The sequence below is a fragment of the Danio rerio genome, chromosome 17 (assembly GCF_049306965.1).
Source record: "Danio rerio strain Tuebingen ecotype United States chromosome 17, GRCz12tu, whole genome shotgun sequence".
In the NCBI taxonomy this organism is placed as follows: Eukaryota; Metazoa; Chordata; class Actinopteri; order Cypriniformes; family Danionidae; genus Danio; species Danio rerio.
The window spans coordinates 8,690,914-8,717,500 of NC_133192.1; the positions used below are offsets into that span (position 1 = coordinate 8,690,914).

The 26,587-nt window shown below is 34.0% G+C and overlaps 1 protein-coding gene across 2 annotated transcripts in view; it reads left to right on the forward strand.

The window, feature by feature from the left end:
* shprh (SNF2 histone linker PHD RING helicase) overlaps nt 1–26,587 on the forward strand; it is a 55,938-nt gene that overhangs the window by 13,654 nt on the left and 15,697 nt on the right. Inside the window, exons 6-21 of one of the 2 annotated variants that reach the window (XM_003200310.7) lie at nt 412–562; nt 1,991–2,087; nt 4,818–5,074; nt 7,216–7,845; nt 11,510–11,761; nt 11,877–11,955; nt 13,902–14,065; nt 14,146–14,402; nt 16,128–16,249; nt 16,338–16,426; nt 16,998–17,090; nt 17,173–17,280; nt 19,553–19,695; nt 19,771–19,944; nt 22,809–22,871; nt 24,654–24,879. In XM_003200310.7, the coding sequence (XP_003200358.1) occupies nt 412–562; nt 1,991–2,087; nt 4,818–5,074; nt 7,216–7,845; nt 11,510–11,761; nt 11,877–11,955; nt 13,902–14,065; nt 14,146–14,402; nt 16,128–16,249; nt 16,338–16,426; nt 16,998–17,090; nt 17,173–17,280; nt 19,553–19,695; nt 19,771–19,944; nt 22,809–22,871; nt 24,654–24,879 (2,905 nt within the window). The remainder of the gene's footprint in view (nt 1–411; nt 563–1,990; nt 2,088–4,817; nt 5,075–7,215; nt 7,846–11,509; nt 11,762–11,876; nt 11,956–13,901; nt 14,066–14,145; nt 14,403–16,127; nt 16,250–16,337; nt 16,427–16,997; nt 17,091–17,172; nt 17,281–19,552; nt 19,696–19,770; nt 19,945–22,808; nt 22,872–24,653; nt 24,880–26,587) is intronic. The other variant, XM_009292830.5, reaches the window with a different exon arrangement.

Here is a 26,587-nt window from a genome sequence, read left to right on the forward strand (position 1 = left end):
GATTATTAAAAATAAACGACAGAAAACGGTCAAAGCAGCAAAACGAGCTGTTTTTAACGTCTAAATATCAATAAAAGTGAATGAAACTGGAAGTTTCGAGCCAAACAGATTCCAAAAAGGTCTAAGAATAAGCTGAGTAGTCTATAACACACTCTCACATGTTTGTTTTTTATTTACATTTTGGGATGCTTAAAATTAACAAATATATTTTCAACAGTCAGATGCTTTTAGATTTGTCCAGTTTCAACTGGAGTTCGTCCTAGACCTGAAGTGGTTTAAGCGATCAAATTCATATCTCAGATAGGGCTTTCACACCTGTTCTTTTCACAATCAGACTGCTATCCAATCAGAAAACAATGCATAAAGTGACCAGGTGTAATCAGTCCCTAATTGTCTTGGCCTCGATCACAGCCTGATTCGAGAGTTTCCTCTGGCTGGAGTGGACTGGCCCGGCGGGATCCTTGCTGATGAGATGGGACTTGGGAAAACTGTGGAAGTACTGGCTCTGATTCTGTGTAACACTCGGCAAAACCTGGAGCACGGGGTCCTCACTTTACCTGTGGTATGTTTACGACTGCCTGTACAATTATTATTTTTAGAAATATGTTTCATTTTATTTGAGGCATATTGTAATGAACAGGAACTTTTGATTTTTAGTAGCTTAAGCATTTAAGATCTGCTTTCTTTAAAAATCTGTGATCTTCACTGCCTGATAAGACAGACAAAATATAAAGTGGGTCTCAGACCGGACAAAAAAACACTGCATTAAATAAAAATTTTCTGTGCCATGTCTTTAAAATGTGGACTTTTATTTTACCACAGTATTTTTAATGTGAGCTTCAGTGCTCCCCTGGTGACGCATGCTATTTAATGGTTTTTAATCTTATTTTACGCTTGTACAACTTAATGAATGTATATTTTACTGATTATTAAAGTCTAAAAAAGTCAATTTAACTGATTAAACTTTCATTAAATTACCTTATGAACTTTATAAGAATTAAAATGACTGAAATTTACTGTTTACCAGAAGTTAACAGGCTTTAAAACACTTGCTGTGCATATAACCCATTAAAAATGAAAAAACTATCCAATCTAAATTAAGTCCCTCTGTACATTTTTGTTTTTTCATTATTTGAGAGGCCCTTTTTTCCCATTTTTTTATATATATACACATCTTGGTTATTTAGTTTTTATAATTTTTTGTGTTTATTATTTGCAAATAATAATAAAAATAGTCAAAGCTCTGCATTTGTTAATAATAAAAAATGCAATTTAGCATTTTCATGCCTGCTCATTTATTATGTATGTAACTGATGTTTTTATATAGTTTTTAATTAATTCATTGTAATTTAAGTATTAATAAATATTTTAAATTAAAAAGCTTTAGACGTGATTTTCTTTGTTTGTTCATGTTAAAGGGATTGTTCACCCAGAAATTTAAAGTAACTCACTATTTACTCACCTTCAAGTGGTTACAAACCTTTATATGCTTCTTTATTATGTTGAACACAAAAGAAGATACTTTGAAGAAAGCTGAAACCCTGTAACTATTTACTTGAACTGTAGATAATACTATAAATGATGACAGAATTTTTTGTTTTGAGTGAACTATCCCTAAACTAATGAAAACAACAAATATAACCTATAGTGTAAAGCATAACCATACTTACTGATTAAAGGCTAGAGACGTAATATAATTTTGTATTTTATGTCATTATTATTATTATTATTATTATTTGTTGTTTATTTAATTACAGTTTAATATTATTTGCCTTTATTATTATTATTTTCATGTGGGGGTCAGAATTCAAATGACATGCATGATAGATTTTATCTTTTCACTCAATGTAATTTTCTGACATATTTCGCGCTAAAAATGTTTACAAAAATATATTTGAGACAATAATTTACTGTTTTAAACTTTCTAGAAATTGCACCTTTTACTCGTACTCTAAATACAGTTTTACTCTTGTGTCTCTGTTCTCCGCAGGGTCGGTCTGTGAATTACTTTGTTCCTCCTCCACCATTAGAGAGACAAAGAATCATAAAGCATGAGCCGAGACCCAAAGAGAAGATCATATATCCAGGTAAAAATGGTTAAATCTACCAAACATTATTTGACCAGACAGAACCGGCTTCTATATCAAAGTCCTGATTGGTTCCTCTCCATTTTAAGGTTATTGGCATGTCTTTAATAGATACTAATTGAATTGGAGAACATTAATGCTATATTTTTAAGATTATTTGTCATTAGTTGGAAAAAGCATCAGTCAGCTAAATGAGTAAATGTTAAAACTAGGGCTGCATGATATTAGAAAAAACTGACGTTGTGATATTTTGTTTTTCTGCTATATAATGTATATTACCATGTGAATATAACTTCACCAGATGACTTGAGTAACTCTACACAGTAAAAAAAAAAATCGTAAATTCAGTTTTTTCGTATTTTGTAATTCATTTTTTTTTTCTGCCTTTGAATTGCATTATGGAATCTTGATCTTTCTTCCAACAACTTTTAAAGATCAAAAAAAGTGACTTTTATAAACATTTTATAGTGTATGTTAATCTACAAAAACCTTGTAAAAAATGCCAGAACATTTTCTGTTATTTTACAGACTTATTTCTCTCTATATAATTTTTTTATACATTATATTATTTAAAACTACTAAAATGTCAACAAAAGTCACTTTGTTAAACTGTAGAGTTGAATTTTTAGCATCAAAAGTCAACATCAGTCAACAAAGATCAACATCCCATAATGCAATTCACAACCGTAAATAAGCAGAAAAGACTTGCAAATAACAAAATAAGGACATTTTTATAGTGTAGTTGGAAAGAATTCATAATATGATTTTGGGATGATTTCATAAGTTTTGGGACTGCATTTTGAGAGTGCATCTGCATAAAATTTACAAAATTATTAATTGTATAAATAATTAAACACAATTAATCTTTGATAAAGTGGCACGCTTTATCACTTCATATGCCCAAATAGTTTAAATTAGCTTGAAATCTTAGTCACGGGCCTTACAAGTACATTAAAATGAAAACCTTTTACAGACTTTTATTTTACATTTACGTTGCTTAAAATTGACTTATGTAGTTTTTACAATCAGATATTTTTAGATTTGTCTGGTTTCAACTGGTGTTCGTCCTAGACCATCTGCTGAAGTGGTTTGAACGATTCAAATTCATGTAAATATTTTTATATAAATTCATAAATTGTACAAAATTATAAAAAATAATAATAATAATAAAGCACAGATGAAAACAATACAAGGATAAAAATTAAATAAACAACGCTTTATGGTGTTTAGTGGAGTGTAACAGCATTGAGCTTCAGAAATGCAGTCATCAATGTAAAATAACACTGCATACTCTGTTGTATAAATAATTAAACACAATTAATATTTGTTAAAGTGTCAAACTTTATTACTTCTTGTGCCCAATTAGTTTAAATTTGCTTGAAAACTTACAGTTACAGGGCTTAAAACACATTTAAATTAAATTATTTCACACTATTAGAACCTATTAGATTAGGTTATGCTTTAAAGTGGACATATTATGCAGCTTTTTACAAGATGTAAAATAAGTCTCTGATGTCCCTAGAGTGTGTAGAGTGTGAAGTTTCAGCTCCAAATACCTCACAGAAAATGTTTTATAATTCTTCCCTTTTTTTTTTTTTACACAGATCTACCAACTACCTGTGGCGTTATTTCAAATGACAAATGTCGTGAGCACCGTATTAGAAGTCGAAATCGCATTTATGTAATAGCCCACAAGCTTTCAGATCTCTTTGCTTGTGTGCAGATTTCCTCTGCTCGTGCTTAAAACTTCTTGCACATCCCCTCAAATATAAGCCGCTTCAAGAGCGTGCAGATCTTGTGCAGTCTCAAATAAACGCTGCTGAAGTGCGATTTAATGCATTTATGTAACGAATATGTCTCCAGCATTTATTAGATTTGCTAGGAATATTTATAAATGTCTTCAATACCTACAAAGAGGTATTAATGCATCCTAAAGTAAAATGAAACAGGTATACGTCGTGTTTGCTGGCCTCTCGCATCACACACCTGTCTGTCAGTTAGCCAGTCAGCCAGCCAGCCAGCCAGCCAGCCAGCCAGCCAGCCTTAAAGGTCTAAACAAATGATGCACAGCACTACTACGATTACAGAAAAGTTTGTGCTGTTATAATTCACTACCCTTTAATACGTTTTAGTGCAATTATTACCCGCTATTAAAAATATTATGTTTTGAGTGAGAACTTGTAATGTAGCTGTGGCGGGATGAATTTTGGCGTGGCGCCCCACCATGAAAAAATGAATGTATGCTCTTTGAATCTGCCTCTTTAAGGCTTTGATCCTAATTGTGCCATTTCGGTGACTGTTGCTTTACATTCAAATGAGATGGTGTTTTTTTTTCAAAAGAGGGTGGAGCTACAAATGCCTGTGTCAACATAGTGGCAGATTTAAAAGACTATCATCTTATGCATATGAGGAAGAGATTATCATTACAAAGGGGTACACGTACAAAGACAGAATGTCAATCAAAGTGTTTCTGCAGACTGTTTTTATCAAGTGTGATTATAAATATTAAACTTGCATTTTTTACCATTAGAAGCTGGTTATATTCACACACTGCTACCACACAACTGTGTTTAAACCCCTTATAAGAGTCATTTTTGCATAATATGTCTACTTTAATAATCTGAACTCAAACAATATATTTTACAGCCACGATAAAAACGCATCTTTTAGCACGAATAAATAGTGAATACATAATAAGGAAGCTATTGAATGCACTCCCTCTCTCTTCAGCTGTTCGTGAGATGCTGTTAACTGCTATTAAGGAAATGAAGGTTGGAAAAGGAGCATCGATTAATGCAATTTTTGCTTATCTGCGGACCATGTACAAGTACGACACCCTGAAGAACCGCAACCACATCAAGAAAATCCTGACCAAGCTCATTAGCGAGAACATTGTGGAGCAGATCAAAGGACGAGGCTTAGCGGGATCCTTCAAACTGGGGAAGAACTACAAAGAGAAGAAGAAGAAGCCTGTCACTGCACGAACTGTATGTATATTTCTTTCCCCTACAGATAATTATTTTGTATTAACATGTATAGCATTTAAAAAAAATACAGTTGAAGTCAGAGTTATTAGCCCTCCTGAATTATCAGACCCCCTGTATACATTTTTCCCCAATTTATATTTAACAGAGAGAAGATTTTGTTCAACACATTTCTAAACATAAAAGTGAAACATTTAAAACATTTTAAAACATTTCTAATAACTGATTTATTTATTTATTTTAGTATAATTTTCTAGGGGTTCTCACCTTTATTGATAGGACAGTGGAGATGTACAGACAGGAAAGTGTGGGGAGCAGAGATAGTGAAAAGATCGGTAAAGGACCTCGAGCCGGGAATCGAACTCGGGTCGCCAAGAGCACATGGGTGCTATGTGTCGACTCACTAACAACTTTAGGTTATTGGGGCAGACATAACTGATTTATTTTATTTTTGCCATGATGACAGCACATAATATTTTACTAGATATTTTTCAAGACACTTCTATATAGCTTAAAATGACATTTAAAGGCGTAACTAGGTTAATTAAGCAAGTTGAGGTAATTAGGCAAGTTATTGTATGACGATGTTTTGTTTTGTAGCCAAACGAAAAAAATTATTGGTTAAATGGGCTAATAATATTGACCTTAAAATAGTAAAAAAAAAAAAAAAACTGCTTTTATTCTAGCCGAAATGAAACAAATAAGACTTTCTCAAGAAAGAAAAAATATTATAGGAAATACTTAGAAAAATTCCTTGCTCTATTCAACATTATTTGGGGAATAATTGTAAATAAAAAACAGGTGGGCGAATAATTTTGACTTCAACTGTATGCAATATTATTATTATTATTATTATTACTATTAAGCAGAAATTAAACAAATAATGTTATTACAAATGTGCACAAAGCAGAATTGTACACAAAACTACTAAATTTGGTAAATTTTTAATACACAAGCCATTTCCAATTCATTAACTCTTCCATATAGCATCATAAAGCTTATATCATGTTATATTAAGGTTATAAAATAAATGTAATTTCTACATATAGAAAATGAAAAGTTATCATTTTACCTTAATAATTTCATTATTATTATATATTATGTATAATTACGTAATTTAAAATACTTAATCTATTTTAAATTTTAAAAGCAGGTTTTCAAGGCCTAATTTTATTTTATATTCAAGGGACTATATTTTCCAGTTAGTACATATATAAAATAAAATAAATAGTTTTTTAAAAATTTTTTATTTTCTATCTGTTCTTTTTTCATTTTACACCATTTACAATTCATTGACTTCCATATACAGTAGTTTCTTAAAGCTTATATTATGTATTACTAGGGTTATAAAAAAATGTAATTTCTACATATAGAAAATGAAAAGTTAAAACTTTTTTTTTTTTTAAAGCAAGACTCCGAAAACTAACTTTATTTTACATTCAAGGAACTATACTTTCTACATATTTAAATTTTTCTTTAGCTTAGTCCCTTTATTAATCAGGGGTCGCCACAACGTATTGTAATAAACAGCCAACTTATCCAGCTTAGGGGTCGCCACAACGTAATAAACCGCCAACTTATCCAGCTTTTGTTTTACACAGCGGATGCCCTTCCAGCTGCAACCCAGTACTGGAAAACATCCATACATACTCATCCACACTCACGCCAACATGGGGAGAACATGCAAACTGCACACAGAAATACCAAAGGGCTCATTCAGGGCTTGAACCAGCGACCTTCTTGCTGTGAAGCAACAGTGCTAACCACTGAGCCACCGTGTGGCCCTATTTTCTAGTACATTTTTGTACTTTGATAATAAAATAAGTTAGTTATATATTTTAATTATATAGTTAGTTATATATTTACTTATAAAATACAATATTTAGTTTATTTTAGTAGATTTATTGATTTGGTGTAATATTTTTATGTCGTTTTACACTTTTTTGTACCTTTTTCTGTGAAAGTCTGTTTTTGTTGTAACAATTTTAGAAATAAAACTAGTCAGGCTTTAAATATGTTAATTGTTGCATGCACATTTTTGCACTATGTTCTGTTTTTTGGCAATTTTATTCTGCAGCAACCATTTTCTCAAATAAAAAACTACATCAATCACTTTTTTGATGCATTTCTTTCTATTTTTCCAGAAGTCTGCTGACCAGCCCGCTCCCAGGAGAACATCTCGTCGAGTTTCTGCTCCGGATAAAGATTCCTCACTGACCTCCTATACAACAACAGCATCAGATTCAGCATCGGAAGACAGTATGAATCCTCCTCTTCTCACAGAAGAGCTGAAATCTGATCCTGATTCACTTCTGGACCCAGAAAATCCCCTGCAGAAAAAACCTGTAGACATAACAGATGATAAAGAAATACCCGACAAACCCCAACTGCAAATAACAGAAGACGTCCATATTGAATCTAACAAACCAGATCTTATGCAAACCTCAAAACCTGAAGTCGAAACGCCAACCAGAGCGTCTGTGGTCCCGTTTAATACTCCAGACTACCGCTTTGAGTGCATCTGTGGAGAGCTGGGCCTGGTGGACTATAAGCCCCGGGTTCAGTGTCTGAACTGTCTGTTATGGCAGCATGCCGAGTGTGTCAACTATAAGGAGGAGAATCTGGAAACGACGCCATTTTATTGTCCTCACTGTCTGGTGGCCATGACACCAGTGTCCACTGGAGCGACTCTTATCATCTCACCCAGCTCAATTTGTCATCAGTGGGTGGATGAAATCAACCGGCACATTCACACCTCCTCCCTCAGAGTGCTGGTAATTCAATTCAAGCTTATTTGTATAGCACTTTTCACTATAATTATTGCTTCAAAGCAACTTTATAAAAGGTGCACATTACTGCATTACAATTAGATTAGTAGTATTAGTATATTAGTAGGGCCAGACAGAATCTGTTGACATGTTTTGCTATTTCTGCAGAGAATTTTAAATAAATCATGTGAACATTTTCATATTACTCAATAATATTACTGAAATTAATAATAAAAAAACTGAATAAATATAAATTTACTCGCATAAATAAATCGACTCGATGATTTGCTAAAACTCTGCAGATTTCTGCGTGTGCAGATTCCGTGTGGGCCTAGTTATTAGTAATAACTTTAATAGCTTTTAACAGCGTGTAGCTTGTAAGGACAAGCTAAAGAAAACCTACTAGTACTGGGTAGTTAGTTTAACGATTAGTCGTGACTACTTGTATCTGTTTTGATAATGTTGTTTATTTTAAAGACTTAGGGCTCTATTTTGACGGTCCATGCGCAGAGCGCAAAACGCAGGGGGCAAATGCTTTCAGGGCGTGTCAGGACGCGTTTTTGCTAATTTAAGGACGGGAAATCTGCCTTGCGCCAAGGCGCATGGTCTAAAAGGGTTGAGTTTATTTTCCCAATGAGTTATAGGTGTGTTTTGAGAATAAACCAATTAGAGTCTCATCTCCCATTCCCTTTAAGAGTCAGCTGCGTCGCGCCAAGAGCGCATTCGCTATTTACAGGACGCAAAGTAAGTCTAAGTGGAAAAAACAGAGCATTTCACAAGCAAACAGTTAACAGTTGACAGTTTTTTAACAGAAAACTGTTAAACAGAGCATCTACTGCGTGAGAATGAGAGATAATGGATCACTTTCGCTCTTGGATAGGGAAACCTTTACGCTCAGACATCAATTAGTCTATAAATAATTAATTTCGTTTGTTAAGCGCAAAGATTTGTTTCAAAACTATTTCTAAATTCAGTTCTAATTTCTAGCAAACGAATAAATGAATAATAATGATCGAGAGTGGTCAAAATACTGAGTTATTTCAAAATACACCTGCCATGCCCCAATTGGTCTAAAACCTGACAGGTGGGCAAATCTAAGCTTGTTTTTAATAAAACAAATATAAATATGGATATAATAAATAATACTGATAATAATAATAACATTATACAAAAGCAAATTGTTATGAACAAACTGAAAAAGCCTCCTGAGATGAAGAAGACATAAAAGCAGTGGTTTTTCATATTTATGTAGGCTAGAAAATAATGTTGTGTAATATTTTAATCCTTTATATTTATATCCTATATCTATTCTTATTATATCCTATATATATCCTTAATATTTACATTTTTTCATATGTAAAGATATTTGCCTATTGCTCTCTTGTGCGTATTAAGCAGTGTGTAAGCGAGGCACAACTCCGCACTGGAGTTTAGACCAGTTTAGTTTTGGTCTAATGAAAAATCTATTATAGTTTCTCAAAATAGCGACGCGCCAGGTCCGCCTCAAAACACCTTCCTGTTTAGACCAGAACGCCTATGGGCGCACAAATGAGCGCTAATGCATTTGCTATTGAAACAGCGTAGCGCAACGCCCTAAAAACGACGCTTGTGCCAAGCTGAAACTAGCAAAAGACTATTGCGCTGCGCCTTGCGCCACACTGCGCCAGGGGTATGATAGGGCCCTTAATGTGTTAATTAGCTTCTTAATAAGCATTTGTAATTGTTAATAGATTTGGAAATCATTTTTAAAGGATTTTTGATGAGTCGTTTTTCAGTTAATGTTTTTTATATATCATATCTTTAAAGCACAGCACAACGTATTTTTATTAATCAGTATTTTTATCATTCATCAGTATAAAAAAGTACTTCTAAATGCAAACATATTGACTATATACAGTTGAAGTCAAAATTAATAGCCTTCCTGTGATTTCTTTTTTCTTTCTTTTTCTTTTTTTTTTTCTTTTCAAATAATAGTTTAACAGAGCAATGAATTTTTCACAGTATTTCCTATAATAATTTTTCTTCTGGAGAAAGTCTTATTTGATTTATTTCGGCTGGAATAAAAGCAGTTTTAATAAAAAAAAAAAAAACATTTTAAGGTCAAAATTATTAGCCCCTTAAGCAATATATTTTTTCGAATGTCTACAAACCATCGTCATACAATGACTTGCCTAATTACTCTAACCTGCCTAATTAACCTAGCTTAGCTTTTAAGGGCTCTAAAGCGCAGGGTGCAAAAGCATAAGGGCCTGTCAGAATCCACTTTTGCTATTTTAAGGACGGAAAAATCCGCTTTGCGCCACGGTGCGTGGTCTAACAGGGTTGAGCTTATTCTCTTAATGAGTTATAGGTGTATTTTAGAATAAACCAATCAGAGTCTTATCTCCCATTCCCTTTAAGAGTCAGTTGCGTCGCGCCATGGCTCATTTGCTATTTACATGACGACTTTGTAAGTGGAAAAACTGAACGCTTCACTAGCGAGAAAACAGTTAAACAGACCATCAGCGGCACGATTATAAAGAACGAGCCAGTCTGTTTTAGTTCCGCAAAATAGCATCGTGCCAACAATGCACCTTAACACGCCTCTTAGCTAGACCGAAACACCCATGAGTCCACAAAGTGGCGCGTATGGATTTCCTATTTAAACAACGTGGTGGAAAACGGGAAAATTAAGGTCTGAAAATAGCAACACGTCATAGAAACACGTCTTGTGCCTTATTGCACCGGGTGGATAATAGGGCCCTTTATGTCACTTTAAAGGTGCAGTATGTAAGTTTGACACCCAGTGGTTGAACTAGGTATTGCGTTCGTTTTGATCCAGAAATGCAAGCGCAGGTTGCCTGATTGAGAACTAACAAGGCTGTTCTTAATAAAAGCAGCAGAATGGAAATAGAAGGAATATTTTCCATATTAAAAGCAGTTTTTGTCCTAACCAACACCTCGAATTGATATTTTAGAAACGGCTTCTATTTCTCACAGTTGAACAACAGAAAACTGTTAATGATCACCTCAGGTACACCTCATGTGCTTAATTCAGTGTTAAATGCTAATAATGTGAGTCTGAATGAAATTTTACATGACATTTATTGCCATACTACTGAAAGCAGCAGCAGATAGTTCAGCTCAGATCTTGAAAATAAAATAAACCGCTTGAAATTGAACTTTAGAGCTGTGAAATAATGCAAACCAACACATATCAGTGATTCAGCATCTACATTTAATAATGTTAAAAAGGTTTAATTTGTATTAATTAGATTATAAATCTTACCATTTCGTGAGTGAGAGCATATTCTGTGTTTCTGAATGGCTGTATTTGAATTTCGGTCGTGTTTCGTCTGGTGCAAACAGGCAAATTGCTCATCACTGCAAATCTCCTCACGTAGTGTTGTTAGGACACGCAGTTACTAGATAAAAATGTCTAGCAAAATATTATGTGCTGTCATCATGGCAAAGATAAAATAAATCAGTTATTAGAAATGAGTTATTAAAACTATTATGTTTAAAAATGTGTTAAAAGAAATCTCTCCGTTAAACAGAAATTGGGTTAAAAAATATACAGGTGGGCTAATAATTCTGACTTCAACTGTATGTTATTATTATCTATAAACTTCCCTATTCTCATAGAGGTAAATCGGAGCATGCAGTTAACCTTTGTTTATCTTCTTTTTAGGTGTATCAGGGCGTGAAGAGACACGGTTTTATCCAGCCTCACATTCTGGCCGAGCAGGATGTGGTCATCACCACTTATGACGTTCTGCGCACTGAACTCAATTATGTGGATATTCCTCACAGCAATAGTAAAGATGGCCGTCGATTCCGCAACCAGAAGCGCTACATGGCCATACCGAGCCCTCTAGTGGCTGTGGAGTGGTGGCGCGTTTGTCTAGATGAAGCTCAGATGGTGGAGTGCACCACAGCCAAGGTGATCGCATCACTGTATACACCCTACTTAATCCAAGGGAGGACAATATCATTTGGGCCACATAAGTTGGTAAGGATATCATTTTTATAATAATTGTTTGTTTGTTTTTGTTTAGGCTGCAGAAATGGCTTTGCGTCTCACATCTGTTAATCGCTGGTGTGTGAGTGGAACACCTGTGCAGAGAGGTTTGGAGGGTGAGCAGAATTAAAATTTTTCTGAAATAGAAGAAATTTGTCATTTTTAAAAAATCTATATTCGTATAGTATAGTACAGGGGTTTTCAAACTGTGGGTCGCGACCCACTAGTGGGTCGCACAGTGAACAAAGGTGTGTCGCGCAACGTCACATAGCTGCAGCTATTTACATTGCGGTAAATCAAAACCAGTACGATTGATGGCAACAACTCAAAAACCTCTTACCCTAAAAATATCTAAAATGTGTTTCCTACAGAAAGACAAAGCTGGTTATGTTTCACAGCTGTCTTTTTCTTTTTTTTCGCTTGACATTATGAGCACTGCTCCATTTGAGCCCTCGCAATTTGCGTTTGGGAGAGCTCGCGCAGAGCGGAGCTCTAAGGGACCGTCGGTAAAGTGCTTATTTTTTTCGTTCTTTTCGGGGTTTTTTTGGGGTTTTTTTGCTCCGTCCTGCGGAGTTTTATTTTTATTTTAAACACTACTAATTTTCTCTTAAATGAGCACAAACAGTTACTAAAGTAGTCGAATGCTTCATTATAGATCTGCGCATTCTTAAAGTGATACCTCTGTAATCAAACAAAACACAATGAGAGATTTATTTGCTGCTCTTCACTAAATAACTATGGTAACTTTAATCAATATGCAAATACATTTACAAGTAAAATAGATTTTATAGCTTTATTTATTTCTGTATAGGCCATTGATTTTAATAGGCTAAACCTTTTATTTTATTGTCAATATTTTCTAATGTTCTATGTATTCTATCATTTGAAGCTATTTGTTGTCCCATATTTTTTACATCCCAACGTTGACAGATTGCTAATCAATAAATAGCTAACTAGATAGCTAAATAGTGCTATCTGTTAGTTTTAACGTCACCTAATGTTATGGAAGGGCATAGATGTTATGAAAAATAGTAATATTAATGTAACTACCTCCATCATTCCTTCCTCAAGCAAATGTGTAAATATTAGATCTATTCAGCAATAGCGTTAATTGCATTGGCATATTTATCTGACGTTTTCCCAGCTTGTAGTAGTCGATCAAAAAGCTATTTAGTTTCTTATGACTAAACACTAGCAGTGGAGTTTACTGCGATGTGACGGGGCTTGATCATAATCAAGGGGCTTGATCAAAGCTTGATCATATTCTCTTCTAAAAAAAGAAGAGTATCTTTTCAAAAAAAAAAAGAAAAATGATCACAGTTACAGCCAGCATCTCACAAAAAGCACTTCAAGCCTCATTTTGTGCATATCAAATCACAAAATCCAAAAAGCCACACACCGTATATTTTTGACTGCTTTGAATGGATACATTTTTTTACCCATTTTCCCATATTAAAATATTAGGGTGGGTCTTGAGATTGAATTACTTGCCTAGGTGAGTCCCGGAATAAAAAAGTTTGGGAATCCCTGGTATAGTACAGGGGTTCTCAACCTTTTTCACTACGGGGCCCACCTCTTTCTCCGATAAATTTTTAAAGGCTCACCTTTCTGACATTTTCTCTAAAATGTTTGTGTAAATGGTTGTTGTGCATTATGTTGTTTACTATTATCAGCATTTTATAAATAAATATAGAATTTTATTTACATTTAATTATATATAAAACTATATATATATATATATATATATATATATATATATATATATATATATATATATATATATATATATATATATATATATATATATATATATATATATAATTATTAGCCCCACTTAGAATTTTTTTGCTTTTTTAAATATTTTCCAAATTATGTTTAACAGAGCAAGGAAATTTCCACAGTACTGATAATATTTTTTCTTCTGGAGAAAGTCTTATTTGTTGGAACACTTTAAAACATTATAAAAAAAGAAGGAGTTTTATTAATCCATCATTAAATTTAAGTTAAACTATTAATCCATTTATTAAATGATAACAGTAGTTTGTTTTCTGAAATCTTTTAGACCTGTATGGTCTCGTCCTGTTCTTGGGAGTTGATCCCTACTGGGTGAAGTACTGGTGGGATCAGTTACTCTATCGCCCGTACCGTCACGGCAATACAGCACCGCTCTACAACGTCATTGGTCAACTACTATGGCGATCTGCCAAAAAAGACGTCATTGATCAGGTTAGTAGATGACACTATTCGGAATCATAATCTAAAGACTTATCCTTGCACTGATCTTCTGTCACACACTTCATATGCAGATCCAAATCCCCCCTCAAACAGAGGAGATCCATTGGCTTAACTTCTCCCCCGTGGAAAGACACTTTTACCACCGTCAGCATGAGGTTTGCTCCCAGGATGCTTTAGTGAAGCTAAGGAAGATCTCAGATTGGTCACTGAAGCTAGGAAGTTTGGACCGTCGTACCGTCACTACCATATTATACCCACTTTTGCGTCTGCGCCAGGCCTGCTGCCACCCGCAGGCCGTCCGAGGAGAATTTCTACCCCTTCAAAAAAGGTTTGTTTGAGTAGTTTTTTGGCAGGGAAATAAAGTGTGTAGTTTGTCAACATTCACTATGTGTCCAATCAAAGATGCAATTTAGATTTATGCACAAAACTGGAATATCACATTTGAAAAACATTGCGATTAAATCATCGTTTCCATCATATGATTCGAGGGGAACGAAATATTCACTTCCTGATTAACTGTTGTAAAGGTCTGTGTGGGACAAATTTCTTTTTGTCTCGCTCGCTCCCACGAGGTTTATTGCGCACCCGACCACTCCCGCTGTATATTCAGCTTTTGTTCACCTGCTGCTGCTTAGAATAATTTTCTACCTGACCCGAGCGTGTTAAAACAAAATCACATTTTTGATGCGCATGCTGGAATTTATTCGGTAAATGTATTTCCATCGTTGTTTATCAGGGTTTCCGCGGGGTCTTACAAAGTCTAAAATTGAAAAATCATAATTTTAGGCCTTAAAAAGTCTTAAATTCGCTGTTTTAGGTCTTACATATTTTTGCACAGGTCTTATTTTTCTGATGTCTATGTAACGCTACATGTAATGCTCATTTCAATTCCTTTTCCTGCTTGGTTTTCGTGTTGTTGTAGGTCTTTATTTCACTAATCCAAATGTAATTTTCTGTATTACAACTACAAATGAGACCAACATGCAACAGCCAATCAGCTTTCTGTTATTGAACTCAGTGCGCGTGGTGAATGTGACATCATTGCAGAGTTTGCTAGAGAGGTTCACTTTGGGAGCGTAATATTTGAACATATGAGATTACATTATACTGATTCCCTATTTTTCTAAGATTTATTGGTGATGATGATCAGGAATGTTGGAGCATTATTGCCGTTTTAGCATAAGTATAGGACAGAAACTAGCCAGAAAGTAAGGTATCAATTGTTGAGTGGGCTAAATAAAAAAAAACATCAGTATTCTTAGTAATTTAGTTTACTTTTTTTTTTGCTTTTACTCTTTCCATAATAAAAAATATAATTGTAGAGCAACCCATTTTCTCTTGGCATTAATATTTAACTTTAATAGGTAGAACTGTCCGAGATTTGAACAAAAGCAAGTGATGCATCAAAATTTGATTAAAAAAATCTTGAATGTTTATAAAAATCCTTATAATTGTTATAATTAATAAAAATAATTAGTTTAAAAGTCGAATGATATTGATGATATGACGTAGATTTGGACACTTCCTACTTCTGTTTATCCGTCTGACTTTACAGTGGGTTTCTTTTGACCACCCCCTGTCGTTTTAAAGAGCCTCGTTCATTTCGTGAGGTGCGCGCACAGTCAGCAGAGGTGCACGTGTTTTTGTGACATATCAGGACACAAATCTGTATAATGACATGGGTATGACACAGGTATTACAAAAAGGAGGTGAAATATGAGGACATTGGTGACGTCCTCATTTCTCAAAATGCTTAAATCCCACAGGATGAGTTTAATCTGAGAGTAAAGCTGCACACAGACTCCTGTGATGGTTGGGTTTAGGGTAGGGTGGGGTGAGGGCAATACAATATAGTTTGGACAGTATAAAATGAATAGAAACCTATGTAATGTCCCCACTTTTCACAAAAAACAAACGCGTGTGTGCGTATGTGTGTGTGCGTGCGCATTTTCAAAATGTATGTGCATCTTGGCATTTTCTTTAAACATTTTTTATGTGCATTTGCAAATAGGTGGATAAAAACAGCCATTGATTAGTTTGTTTTACGTTTAAGCACAATGACAATGGAGGAGTTGTTGAAGTCGCTGCAGAAGAAATGTCGTGTGGAGTGTGAAGAAGCGCACAGGCAGCTGGTCTGTGCTCTCAACGGTCTGGCTGGAATCCACATCATTAGAAGTAATCCATTTCTGAACATCTACAGTGTTTATTTGCATCTCCCTTGACTGCTGTGGACATTAGTGAACTGTTTTCTGTTCTTACCCAGGTGAGTTTGTAGATGCAGCGGAGATGTACAGGGAAGTGTTGCGATCATCTGAAGAACACAAAGCAAGGCTGAAAACTGATTCCCTTCAGGTAAATGATACCAATTCTCTTTCATTTAGCTCGCATTTAGCTTTCTGGTCAAAAGTGACCCAAAGACCTGTAACTTGTTTTTTTTTTATTATTATTATTTCTGAGGAAAATCATTTATTTATTCTATATATGATATATTTTTCTTTTTTGCATTTTGAGAGGATATTGTGGAAAAATATTTAATGCAGTAATTAATATAAATTTTGGACCATTGGAAACAATGGAAAAAAATTTTTTTGTGTGTGTTTGTGTATATATATATATATATAAAATAATATCATTATTATATATATATATATATAATATCTAAAATAAATCATTATTATATAATAATAATTAATGGGGGATTTCTAGTTAGAATAAAGACTCCACCATTCAAATCCTATTTTGGGATTTGGGAGGCAGATTAGCTTCTCCTGCTTGTAAAGAAAAGAACAAATGTGTAATTACCTGTAGGATGTCTGTATAACTCTCTATAGATCAGCTTGTTAAAGCATGCATGCAAAACCAATTTATTTTACAGACAATCATTAAATGTTTCCTAACATGTTTTGTTTATTTGAAAACACAGAGGCTTCATGCAACCCACAATCTAATGGAACTTCTAAGTGCAAACCACCCTGGGATTCCTCCAACCCTGAGAGATGACAGTCTCAAAGAAGAGGTTAACCAATCACTTGCGGTTTTTTAAATATAAACTGTCTGTGAAAAGTACATTTGCTCAGTTTTCTAATCATTCGTCCCAGGCCGAGCAGCTGAAGCAGCATTACATGGCCAAAGTGAACTCTGAGGTTTCTGAAGCACATCAAAACCTACAGCCTGTTCTTCAGCACATTAAAGAACAAAGACGCAAGGTAGACGCTCGGTTATTACATTTTTTGCTTTGTTTTTTTTACTATTTAAAATAATTAGGGGGCATCGCGGTGGCACAGTGGGTAGCACATAGGTCTCTGGTTCGAGCCTCAGCTGGGTCAGTTGGCGTTTCTGTGTGGAGTTTGCATGTTCTCCCCGTGTTCGCATGGGTTTCCTCCGGGTTCTCCGGTTTCCCCCACAAGTCCAAAGACATGCGGTACAGGGGAATTGGGTAGGGTAAATTGTCCGTAGTGTATGAGTGTGTATGGATGTTTACTAGTGGTGGGTTGCAGCTGGAAAGGCATATGCTGGATAAGTTGGCGGTTCATTCCGCTGTGGCGACCCCAGATTAATAAATGGACTAAGCCGAAAAGAAAATGAATATTTGAATATAATTAGGTAATATATCAGCAGCTAAATATCCAAGACAATCTCACAGCAATTTGTAACTTTTTAATTTAGTTGCTAATTCGTATGAAATCGTACGATCTCATTTGGTCGGGTTTAGCGGTGGGGTTTGGTGCCACGCCTCCTTTTTATAAATGTACATTTTCGTACAACAGAACTTGTATGAATTTGTATGAATTAGCTGCTAAAGTAACAAAACGTAAATTAATTAAGTTTCCTCGTGAGATCAGGCTGAAATAGCAGATAGATCCTATTGTTAATGTTATCATTATTGGCCCGTTTAAAACCGAGGCCGATTAATTGTGTATTTATAATTTATGTCAATTAACTATGTATTTTTTCTGTTGGTTGAATCACTTCTCACATGCTTGCTGTCCACTTTTTTTTTTTATTATTTTACCATTTTCAGTAAATTGGTTGCTTTATTTATTCTCTTTTTGTCAGGCAAAAGATTTTATTTTTATAGAAAAGGAAGCACAAAAAAAAACTGAAAAAAAAAAAAACTCATATACAATTGAAGTCAGAATTATTATACTCCCTGAATTATTAGCCCCCCTGTTTTTTCCTCCTATTTTCAAGTTCTGTTTAACGCAGAGAACATTTCTAAACATAATAGTTTTAGTAACTCATTTCTAATAACTGATTTATTTTATCTTTGTCATGATGACAGTAAATAATATTCTACTAGATATTTTTCAAGACACTTCTATACAGCTTAAATTGACTTTTAAAGGCGTAACTAGGTTAATTAGGTTTACTAGACAGGTTAGGATAATTAGTCAAGCTGTTGTATAATGATGGTTTGTCCTGTGTAGACTATTGAAAAAAAATGAATAGCTTAAAGGAGCTAATAATATTGACCTTAAAATGTTTTTTTTTAAAAATGTAAAAATGCTATATATTCAAAACAAAGCAAATAAGACTTTCTCCAGAAGAAAAAAAATATTATCAGACATACTGTGAAAATTTCCTTGCTAAAAAAGGAAAAAAAATTCAAAGGAGGGCTAATAATACTGAATGCAACTGTAAATGCGGCAACAGCAATGCTCCAAAAGTGTTGAATTAAGTATGTCCTGATACGTGATAGCCTTTTAATGAATACAGTTGATAAAAGTTTTTATTTGTATTTTTGTACTTCTTTTTTGGCTGAGCGCAGATTTTAGATTTATATTCACAGTTTTGTGCATTTTTTTATAGGAGAAATTTGGCCAAAGACAAGAATGGTTGATTAGTAAAGTTCAGAGATTATTTCATTTCTGTTATTATTATTTATTTCTGTTTGGCTTTTGTTTTTGTAATTATGCAGAAAAATATTGAAAAAATGTAGATTTATTGGCTAATTATATAGGATATCGGTTGGCCCACACGGAATCTACAGATCATGCAGATTTCCAGATTTTCAACCCATTATTAAGTGTTTAATACTGTAAATGTGTGTAAATTTATGTTTTTTCAGTTTTTAAATTAACTTCAGTTATATTATTGACAAATGAAAATGTGCATATGGTTTATTAACAATAGTTTTGTAAAGTAATATTTTCTTTGAGTAGATATATTTTATGACTTGCTTTGTATACCAAATAAGTGGATCTAATTAGATTTGCATTGTAAACATTAAATAAAAGTTAATAAAAGGTATTATTTTTTATTTTATAGTTTTAGTTATACTCCCAAAATCATTATCAAGTACTTTTTTTTTTTTTTTTTTTACAAAATTCTTAGCAGAAATAGCAAAAAATGTCAGCAGATTCTGTCTGTGCCAATATGTATCTGTATCCAATTCTAAAGAGTTATTGGTTATCAGTATTGGTCAAAAATTCCATATCAATGCATCCCTAAATATAATAACTGCAAACTGTATCCTAGGTAAACCTTCGCTCCCCCTGGTGGCTGGATGTCATACAGCAGGCCATGCAGTACTCCATGGATGATGATCTTGTCAGCCGCATTCAAAATGAGCTTACATGCAGTTATAAACAACAAGCCAACAAGCTCTCAATGGCAGACAAGTAATCCAGCATCTCATGAATACATCACGCTTTGATACTAAAGAAATCCCATGTAACAGAACGTCTCATTCATAGATTTCGAGACGCTCGGGGTCTTCAGTTTCTGCTCAGCACTCAAATGGATGATTTGATGAAGTCACAGAAAACAGTCCAGGATGCTGTGAAGAAGCTGGAAGGGCCGCCGTCTCAACAAGTCATCGAGGAAGCAACACTTTGCCACCTGCGACCTGTTCGTCTGCCACTGAACAAGTAAAAGCTTTTAAATGTTTATAGGTGAAATTCATCCTTTCTAACAGTGTGACAAAGTCCAAGCTAAAAAGCAATGACAAGTACTAAATATATGCTTCTCAAAAGAGGCCATGCATTATTATTGTGATTTAAGGGGACATATTATGCCCCTTTTTACAAGATGTAACAAACGCGTGTGTAAGTCTCTGATGTCTCTAGAGCTGGGGTGTCCAACTCATTTTAGCTCAGGGGCCACATGGAGAAAAATCTATTCCCAAGTGGGCCAGACCAGTAAAATCATGGTATATATAACTTAAAAACAGGAACTTGAGATTGTTTTCTTTGTTTTAGTATGATCAACATAAAACATAACGCTGGAGCGTGAGGACAACACGATCCCACAGAAATTAATAACTTTTTGATTTAGTTGCTAATTCATATGGATTCATACAATCTCATTCATACAATTTAGTACGATTTGCTTGTCCTCCAATGATAGTTGGGTTTAGAGGTGTGGGTGCCATGCCTCTTTTTTTATATTGTATATTTTCGTACGACTAAACTTGTACAAATTAGCCTCAAAACTGACAAAATGTGAAATAGTTACATTTCCTTTCCTTGTGAGAATACCTCAGTGTGGTATGGCAGGGCATAGATGTGTTCTTTCTCTATGAGAAGGCTGTAAAACTGATGCTGATTCAGGATTATTAACCGCAGGGGTTCTCAACCTTTTTCACTTTGGGCCCACTTTTTTCTCTGATAAATTTTTGTAGGCCCACCTGAAAAATATCCTTTCTCAAAAATATTTGTATGAAATGCTCATTTAAACCTTTATTTATTATATATATACATATATATGTACAAATGTATTATTGTATTGTGTGTGTGTGTATATATATATATATATATATATATATATATATATATATATATATATATATATATATATATATATATATATATATATATATATATATATATATATATAATACATATGTTGTGCCTTCTATTATTTTCTATTATCAGCATTTTATTTAAATATAATTATATATCAAATTAAAACTGTTTAATATTTATATATATATAGCCCCCCTGAATTATTAGCTCCCCTATTTTTTCCCCAATTTCTGTTTAACAAAGAGAGGATTTTTTCAACACATTTCTAAGCATAATAGTTTTAATAACTAATTTCTAATAGCTGATTTATTTTATTTTTGCCGGGATGACAGCACATGATATTTGACTAGATATTTTTCAAGACACTTCTATACAGCTTAAAGTGACATTAAAGGCTTAACTAGGTTAATTAGGTTAACTAGGCAGGTTAGGGTAATTAGGCAAGTTATTGTATAACGATGATTTGTTCTGTAGACTATCGGGAAGAAATATAGCTTAAAGGGGTTAATAATTTTGTCCTTAAAATGGTGTTTAAAAAATTAATAACTGCTTTTTTTCCAGCCGAAATAAAACAAATAAGAATTTTTTCAGACGAAAAAATATTATCAGACATGCTGTGAAAATTTCCTTGCTCTGTTAAACATAATTTGGAAAATATTTAAAAAAGAAAAAAAATTCAAAGGGGGGCTAATAATTCTGACTTCAACTGTATATATATATATATATATATATATATATATATATATATATATATATATATATATATATATATATATATATATTAGTGCTGTCAATCGATTAAAAAATCAACTTATTAAGCACACTTGTTTTTCAACTAATCGCGATTAATTACATTTAAAAGACTGAAACATGTCATTTTGGCTATTCAAATGTAAAATTAATGTAAACGCAAGACAAAAACTATTTAAATTCTAAATATAATTGTGTATTAGAATTTTTGTTTAACTTGTAACACAGATTTCTTCATGTAAACAACAAACCCACAATAAACCATCAAGATCCTGGCTTGACAGCCATATTTATTACAGAAATTAAAACACAGGCATGTTAATGCCATTTAAATTTCAAAACAATCAATGCCAATAAAGAGAAAAAATGTTGGATTCTAAGTGGACTGCAAAAAATGCCAAAATACACAATTTACTCATTGCACTCATTGAAGAGTTGTATTACTGTGAGTTGAGAACATTAATTATAAAATAGAAACAATTTTGCTTAGTCCTCCTTTACATTCAGCCAATTGCTAAAACAGTCCAGTCTGTTGACATTGCCGGGTGACAAAATGGCCCTTTTCTTTTGAATGATGTGAGCTGAGAGTGAGAACAGTCCCTCACAAGCAGAATCACTGAATCAGCATCTGCATTTCGGTGCCTAATTTTGTTGCCACTGATGCTGCCACAAAGACATAAGAAGCATCAAGCGGTATTTCAAAGGCACGCACAGGTACAAGTTGTGTCGCCACAAAGACTAATTCTTACAGTGACTTCGGTCACACCATCTATTAACATTTAAACAATTTTGAGAGACGGACAACAACGTTTAGGCAGGTTTGTTGCTAGGAAATGCGCACCCAGTAGATGACCTGTTAAATCTTTTACTGCGAGTGCTGGAATGGTTTATTTTAGCATTGAGCAAGTGGGCTATCTAAATGAAACCACCAGACAGAAAAAAACTAAAATGAAAAATAGGCTAAACTACAATTAAACTCAACTAATAATAATAGTACTACTAATACTACTACTAATAATAATGATAATAATAATACTAATACTAATAATAATAATGACCTCTTTTGAGAAGCATATGTTTGGTAACTTTTATAATTGCTTTTTGGTTTAGACTTTTTTGTGTTTAAGAAATTGCACAGTAAATGAATATTTTTTAATAATGTATTATTTACAACTTAGCTATTGCAACAGTTCATTTTGAATATAAAATGTTTTTTTCTTCTAATATTTGTTCCACAGCTGTGTGTTTTGCAAAGCAGATGAACTTTTTACAGACTACGAGTCGAAGCTTTTCTCGCACACGTAAGTTCTAAAACATATAAAACAAATTAAAGCTCTCATTATTTTTTTTCTCACTATAATCTTTTATACTTTAATCTTTTTATACTTTAATCTTTTATATTTTAGACCTTTTGTAGATCAAATAAGGTTTAACAGAACTGTCTAATTTTATCAATGCATTTTTGAGTACGGTGGAATCCAACGATGAAAAGAAAATACATAATAAAAGTATTTTCTATTCTAAAGTCCTAGAATAGCTACATGTGAGGTACAGATTAAATAGTTTAAGATTAATGTATCAGATTAATGTAATTTAAATAACTTATTTTATAGAAGTTAATAAAGTATTTTTGGCAGAGATATTGTTTCAAAATAAATACAGTTAAAATTAAAAGGAAAAGTCTTCCTGTGAAATTTTTATTATTATAAAAATGTAGATATATATTTAAAATTAAATATTTTCAAAAAAGTGCTGTTTAATGGAGAGATTTTATTAACATATTTATAAAAATTAGAGATTTAAGAAATAATTTATTTTGCTTTGCCATGATAACAGCAATAAACAGTATATTTTACTATTTATTTTTCAATATTCTAGTATTTAAATGCTTAACTAGGCAAGCCAGCTTAATTAGGTATACAACAGTGGTTTTTCTGTAGACAATCAGAAAAAGGGGTCTAATGTTAACTTAAAAACTGATTTTATTCCAGCCAAACTAAAAGAAATAAGACCTTCTCACTAAGAAATAAAATAATATATTTAATTACAATTTCCTTCCAACATTATACACTACCTGACAAAAGTCTTGCTATCGATCCCAGTTGAAAGAGCAACAAGGAATAACGTGACTTCTAGTTGATCATTTGGAAAAGTGACGGGAGGTAGATTTTTCCGATGAATCATCTGTTGAGCTGCATCCCAATCATCACAAATACTGTAGAAGACCTACTGGCACCCGCATGGACCCAAGATTCTCAGAGAAATCAGTCAAGTTTGGTGAAAAAAAAATCATGGTTTGGGGTTTATTCAGTATGGGGGCATGCGAGAGATCTCCAGAGTGGATGGCAACATCAACAGCCTGAGGTATCAAGACATTTGTGCTGCCCATCACATTACAAACCACAGGAGAGGGCAAATTCTTGAGCAGGATAGCGCTCCTTCTCATACTTTAGCCTCCAAATCAAAGTTTTTAAAAGCAAAGAAGGTCAAGGTGCTCCCGGATTGGCCAGCCCAGTCACCATACATGAACATTATTGAGCATGTCTGGGGTAAGAGTAAGGAGGAGGTATTGAAGATGAATCAAAAGAATCTTGATGTGCTCTGGGAGTCCTGCAAGAACGCTTTCTTTGCCATTCCAGATGACTTTAATCAGTGATTTGAGTGATTGCAGAGATGTATGGATGCAGTCCTTCAAGCTCATGATGGAGTCAGACACAATATTCATTCTTTTTTCACTGCAGCATGACTTTATATTCTATACTATTATTTCTGTTCAGACAAAGTCAGACCTTTCTGTCTTAATTAAATAATTAAAAATCAAGGCATTATCTCATTTTATTTAAGCGTAATCTAGAGGCCTTTGCTTTACATATAAGCAACTTCTGAGACCAAATGATCAACTAGAAGTCAACTTATTATTTGTTGTTCGTAAAACTTTATTAGGCGACAAGACTTTTGTCAGGTATTGTACATCACAATATGTTTTATTAACAGGATACAAATTTCACACAGGGTTAATAATTTTGCCTTCATCTATATGAAGAACATGGTCATTACATTTTTCTTTAATGTGTTCTGGGCAGAGTAAAAGGGCAGACGGCTATCTTTGAGGAGATGATTGAAGACGAGGAAGGGCTGGTAGATGACAGGCTTCCCACCACCAGTAGAGGATTATGGGCCGCCAGTGAGACCGAACGAGCTCTTAAAGCCATCTTGTCCTTCGCTAAAGTCCGCCGCTTGGAGTCTGGCCTCATCGAGGAGGGAAACTCCTTCATGGAGCTCTTCGAGTCCTGGAAGAAAGAATACAAGGTTTGTCATCATGGTCTGTGTGATGGATGATAGAGTGGTTGATTGGGATGTAACAATATTGTAAATACCGTCATACTGCAATAGTAATTTTCAATATTACCGTCGGCGCATGACTCAATAAAACTATATTTCTGAGAAAAGTTTGCTTAGGCGAATGAAGTGAACGGGAGGTAGCGGGAACTACAATTCCCATCATCCTTTGCGGTCTGTTGTCACTACAGATCCAGTAATGCGGAAATGGAGTGTGCTGCTAGTAGCGGGGAAGAAAAAGAGCTGGATATGATCGAACATAAAGCGGGTTTTAAATCGGATGTGTGGAAGCATTTCGGTTTCTTTCTAAAAAGATACGAAAAAGGAGAAAAGGTGACAGACAAAGACAAAAACGGTATGCAGGCACTGCCAGACTGTGGTGAAATATAAGTCGGAGAATACAACTAAAAACAGTCATGGGGACTGCAGAACACAGCACACTTGTTAGATTGATGCAGACATTGACTTGTACCACAAAGAGACCTTCTCACTCATGGAGTGTCCTCTGAAGTGGTGGAAAGACAATGCACAACGTTACCCACTGCTGTCAACCTTGGCTAAATCATATCTCTCTGTCCCAGAAACCTCACTGCCAAATGAGAGGGTTTTTTTCTGTTGAAGGGGACATTGTAAATGCCCAGAGATCCCAGCTTTTACCAGATTATAGTTACATGATAATTTTCCTTAAAAAACCATCTCTATCTAAGTGAGTGAGTGATTAAATGTTGAATGTGATGAGTTTTCAACAATACTAAATTGTAACTTAATTTTTTTATATGGATTTATAGTTTTTTGTTATTAAAATTAAAAAATTAAAGTTCCTGTTTCAAAACTTACAGATAGATGGCTAATTTGTATGTCATTGAGTCACCATCTAGACTCTCCAAAAAGTCATATAATACTATCCAAATAGACCAAAACATATGAATTTTGTTTTAAACAAAAGAGGATTTTTTTCTAAGGCAAGGCAAAAGGTTATTATCTTTATCCAACTAAGATACACCAGGGGCCTCATGTACGAAGACTTGCGTGGAAATCTTACTAAAACATTGCGTACGCACAAAGCTGTAAATGTACGTACGCGTAAAAAATTTCAGATGTATGAAACACTGCGTACGCCGAATCTCACGCATATTCTTTTGTACATCTGAATGAACGTGAAACTGAGTGCAACATGCACGAGCACAAAACCCCTCCCTGCCTCCTCCCCCGTATGAATATGCTAATGACTATGCTAATGGAAAAACCCAACGAAAAAGCAACGGCAAAATCAAGCAAAAAGAGAAACTTTGAACAGAAAGTGAACTGGAGGTGCTGCTTTTTAAGGTAGAATGGAGAAAAGCGGTGTTATTTGCAAGTTTGTTCTCCGGAATTAACAACAAAAGAAAAAAATAGAGTGGGAGAGTTTAGCTGATGCGGTCAACACAGTTGGGTCTGAACATCGCACTGTGTGCATTAAAAAAAGAAATAGTGTGGTTTATATCTGTAAAATGTTACAGCACCCTTAGCAGTCTCAGTGGCACAGCTCGTAAGACGCATGTGATCACTGATCACACATATTGATACGTTCGAGCATGAACTCGGCTCGAATCCAGCGTCTAATGAACTCTTTCTTCTTTTTCCCCCCGCTACATATCAGATTTTGCCCACTATTTATCACGAGAAAGACAAGTAGGAA